At 34.9% G+C, this 5,099-nt stretch overlaps 1 protein-coding gene across 1 annotated transcript; it reads left to right on the forward strand.

Annotated features, from left to right (window-relative positions):
* The first annotated feature begins 1,047 nt into the window (after nucleotides 1–1,047).
* On the forward strand, nucleotides 1,048–2,339 carry LOC146945336 (pathogenesis-related protein 10-like). Its single transcript, XM_085747852.1, has 2 exons — nucleotides 1,048–1,313; nucleotides 1,810–2,339. The coding sequence occupies exons 1-2, from the start codon at nucleotides 1,133–1,135 to the stop codon at nucleotides 2,100–2,102; spliced, it is 474 nt and encodes a 157-aa protein (XP_085603978.1). The 5' UTR covers nucleotides 1,048–1,132; the 3' UTR covers nucleotides 2,103–2,339.
* The last annotated feature ends 2,760 nt before the right edge of the window (nucleotides 2,340–5,099 follow it).

The raw sequence follows: 5,099 nt of genomic DNA on the forward strand, positions 1-5,099 counted from the left end.
CATTAATCTAATAAGGACAAGTAAGCTTATGTGGTGAAATTCTAAGATTCATAGGTAAAAGTTATTCCTTTAGATGATAATTTAGGAATTTCTACTATTCTTGTTTCAATTATCCGTGAAAGTGTAAGTCCCAGACTTAATCAACAGAGTGACCGCATATGGAAACCTAAAGGATTGATGAACCTTTACCATATCACACGCAAGACCTGTAGGGTGATTAAGGAACGGCATGGCATCTGGGACGTTAGATCTCACCTAACTAACCACTTAATAGAACCTTTGTTTCATAACTGATAATTGTTTGCATTAATTCAACAAAGAAAAATAGGGATTCGAAGAATATTAATCATTGATAAAATTTGCAATCAGGACGTTTAATTTACTACAATCAACTCAACCGCTTCGTACAATCAAATCAAATTTGCAAACTTCCCCTATTTTTTATTTTTTATTTTTTTTAATAAGTTTAGCACAATCATAGTAGGATAACTTATCTTTTGAACGGTCAATCATAGTAGTTCACTCGTCCACCACATCAATAATAGTACTAGTATAAAGTCTTCTAGAAAAAATATAAGCATAGTTTTTTTATTTGAAATGACCAATGTTATTATTCTCCTTATTTAGTCCGGTTGGACAAAGAATCTTCAACTTCTTATTCTTTCATTTAAATCAATTGAGCTATATAATCTTCTATAATATACATCAAGTCTAGCATATATTGCATATATTGGAAGCCATCACATCAATAATTGTTTTTTTCCCTCACAAAAACCGCCTCAATGTTTTGTCACCATTATATTTATTTATATATCCGCCATCTTTGACTAATCCTTGATCACCCTGCAAATTCCTCCAATTGTTATTTTCTTATCACCAAATACTATTCCCAATAATAACCACAACAAAAAAAAAAGACACCACCAAACACATACTGAGCTTAATTTCACCTAACCCCATATGGTGGTAGTACTAGTACACATGCAATGCAACAACACCAACCAAATAATACATTATATAATAATGTCTATGTTTATGTAACTCTTCAGAATCAACACAGCAGCTACAAACCTTAACATCTTCTCATAATCAAAATCACTTTGTGTTGATTTTCATTGAGAAATTCTTCATCATGGGTGTACAAACTCAGGAGTATGCTACCCCTGCTGCTGTTCCTCCTGTTAGGCTCTTCAAAGCCATGTCATTAGAGTTTCATAACCTCTTCCCAAAGATTGTGGAAGTGATCCAAAGTATTGAGTTCACTGAAGGAACTGGTGGTGCTGGAACAATCAAGAAGCTCACCACAGTTGAAGGTCAGTAATTAAATGCTATATTTTAATTCCATGACTTTAGGATTTGAGTCTTTGTTAGAGTGACAAGTGAGGACTTGTATTGTAGAAAAATGATCCTCAATTAAAATAAGAGAAAATTATAATTAATTAAAATGACACTAATGATCATTTTACAGTTGTCTCAGAGGATTGTAACTCTGTCTCTTTAGACCATAATTTGCACCTACTTATATCGTGGTATTCTTGTAAACTTGAGCTTTTTGAATCAATTATGAGACTAATTCACATATCCAAAAATCATCACAAGTAAGTCGAAGAAAAATGTTATGATTGTTTTTAATGAGAAACCATGATCATTATTTTTTTTTATAGACAAATGTTAGTGATTAATTCGTTAAATTAAAGGAATATGGTCATAGTTATTTCATTTGAAAATCATTTATATAACATAATTTATAATCATAGTTAGTTAAATTAAATTAATGGAATATGAAATGAGTGAATTTGATGAATACAGGTGGAGAGACCAAGTATGTGCTACACAGAGTGGATGAAATTGATGAGACTAAATTTGTGTACAACTTTAGCATTATTGGGGGCACTGGATTGGCTGACACATTGGAGAAAGTCTCATTCAAGAGCCAATTGGTTGAAGGACCAAATGGAGGGTCCATTAGGAATGTACATGTTGATTATTTTACCAAAGGTGATTATAATTTAAGTGAGGAGGAGTTGAAAGCTGGTAAAGCAAAGGTTGAAGGACTTGTAAAGCTTGTTGAAGGGTACCTTTTGGCAAATCCTGATTACTGAATGTGTTTAATTAGAGTTAATAAGAACTTGGCTATATGGTGCAAATTAATAACAACCAGATTAAGGTTGGGTTGTAAGATGGGGGCCTAAGTATGAGTTATGAGAATGTTTTTGTATTTGAAGAAAATTGATGTGTTGCAATTCGAGTGTTAAGATGTAAAACGAACACAAGTTGATTAAAGATGTTTGAACCTTCCAGTTTTTTTTTTAATATAAGATAAGATGAAATATTTGGTATTTGACTGAGTGAGCCATGGACTAAAGGTTGGAAGGGATATATTTTATTTATTGAAATGAAATTTTAAGAATAACTTCAAGAAAAACAAATACTTACTACTAACTAGTGTCATCAAGCAATGACTAATTCTTAATGAATCTGAAAATAAAAGGTGATTCTTAGACTACATATTCTGCAAAATTAGTCAAACATCGATGTCATTTATGAGAGAATATGTTGAAAGATGTTTGTTGTTCGATTAAGATTGATTTTGAGGTAAAAGATTATTCCAATTTATTAAATGAAATAAAGTTAGAATCCTTTCTCCCTTAAGGATTTTCTTCCGATCCCTTTATTGGGTAGTCTTTACAAGTTACTCTCCAAGGTGTTGGCTTCAAGATTAGCCGAGGTGATGAACTCAATTATCTCTCAATCTCAATCGGCTTTTTTAAAGGGGCCAAACTTGGTCGATGGAGTATTGGATGTTAATGAGCTGGTTGATATGGCAAAAAAATTAAAGCATGAATGCTTGATTTTAAAGGTTGACTTTAAAAGGGCATATGACTCGGTGGAATGAAGTTTCTTGGAATATATGTTGAGAAGAGTGGGGTTTTGTAATAAATGGGTGGAGTGGATGAAAACTTGTGTGTTTGGAGGTAATATGTCTATACTTGTGATTGGACTCCTACGGAGGAAATTAGTATTCACGAGGCCTTAAGCAAGGTGATTTGTTAACTCCATTCTTATTTCTTGTGGTGGCGGAGGACTTTGGTGGTTTGATGAGGAACTTGGTAAATTTAAATATGTTCAAGGGTTTTGCAGTGGGAAGTGAGGGGGTTGTAATTTCTCATCTCCAATATGCGGATGATACTTTGTGCATAGGGGAGGCTACCATCGAAATTTTATGGATGTTAAAGGCGTTGTTAAAAGGTTTTGAGATGGTATCCGGATTAAAGGGTTAATTTTTTCAAAAGTTGTTTGATAAGTGTGAATGTAGGTAGAAATTTTAAGGATAGTGCTTGTGTTTTTTTTAATTGTTATGAGGGAGCTATCCCTTTTAATTATTTGGAGCTACCAGTAGGAGAGAATCTGAGGAAGTTGTCAATTTGAATTCTTGGGGGAATAAATATGTGAGCCTTGGAGGTCGTATTGTCCTTCTCAATTTGGTGTTGAATTCAATCCCGATTTTTTTTATTTATCCTATATATATGAAGGTGCCGGTGAAAATTTGGAAAAGGATAGTTAGAATTCAAAGAGAATTCCTTAGGGGGGGGGGTGTGAAAGGGGGGTGCAAGATTAGTTGGATAAAATGGGAGGTGGTGTGTCAACCACGTAATAAAGGGGGCTTAGGAGTGTAGGATGTGAAGGCAATGAATTTAAGTCTATTGGCTAAGTGGAGATGAAGGTTGTTTACAATGTGGAAATTCACTTTGGAAACTAGTTCTAGTTGCCAAGTATGGAGGGCGGGTGGTAGTATTGTTTGATGGGAGAGTCGATGAGTGGTCATGGTTTGTATCGAGGTGGTGGAAGGACATTGTGGCAATATATGATGGCATGGGAACTAGTTGGTTTAATAATTGTGTGGTGAGAAAGGTGGGGAATGGAGAGAATGCAAGTTTTTGGAGAGACATGTGGGTGGGAAATGCACCCTTATTCACTTCCTTCCCTCGGCTCTTTTCTGTTTTTCTTCAAAAGTACGCAAAGGTGGGTTATTTTTCGGGTGTGAATGAAGAGATAGGTGATTGGTTTTTTGTTGTGAAGACCACTTTTCGTGTGGGAATTGAATTTGCTTAACGAATTAAAGGAGGTGATTCGGAAGTGGAGGGCTTTGGTTTGGGTGGATAAGTGGTGGTGGAAAGCGAACGATATCAGGGGGTTCTTGGTTAAGTCGGCATATATGTTGATTGAACAATCATTGGAGGTGGATGCCACTTTAAGCCGATCGAAGGAAAGGGTGTTTGAGTCAATTTGGAAGAGTCTTGCGCCGTCAAAGATAGTGGCTTTCTCTTGGAAGTTACTTCATGATCGTATCCGAACGAAAGTCAACCTCTCTATGAGAAATTGCTTTCCTTTGGAGGTAAATTTATTTTGTGAGTTTGGTAACGGTACCAAAACTTCTTCTCATATTTTCTTACATTGTCAAGTGGTGTTTGTGTTGTGGTCCAAGGTTTTTGGTTGGCTTGAATTTAATTTCATTACTCTCCTTAAAACCATTTTTCCCATTTTGAATGTTGGGAAAGGGAGGGGAGGCTCAAAAAGCTTAGAAAGGGTTAGAGGTTGATTTGGCATACAACTCTTTGGGTGATTTGGAACCAGGGCCGACCCAACATGACAAGAGGTCTAAAGCAAATTTTATAATGAGGCCTCTTGAAATTAATAAAAAATAACATAATGTTTATTAAAAGCATAATAAATCAAGTTTTATTGAATCCAAGATTTGAACTTAAAACCAAAAGGATATTTGAGGCCTTAAAATTGACCAACTAAGTTAGACAAATATTGTTTATTAGTATGTCATATTATATACTTATAGCTAAATTAACTTATTTTGAGGCCTTTTTTTAACCTAAAATCTTGAGGCCTAAAGCCCTTGCTTGGGTGTTTGGCCCTTGGGCCGGGCCTATTTGGAACTCTAGAAATAAAAAAAAATAAAAAACCAGCAATATTACTAAAGAGATTGAAGAGATGGTGGAAGAGGATAAGGTGTTATCTTGCCAATGGAGTTTGAGTAAACTAAAGATTCCATCTAGTCTGTTCTATGAATGGTGTTGGAACCCAAA

This window comes from Medicago sativa, chromosome 2 (genome assembly GCF_051527215.1).
Source record: "Medicago sativa cultivar Bolivia chromosome 2, Bolivia_mono, whole genome shotgun sequence".
Classification (NCBI taxonomy): domain Eukaryota; kingdom Viridiplantae; phylum Streptophyta; class Magnoliopsida; order Fabales; family Fabaceae; genus Medicago; species Medicago sativa.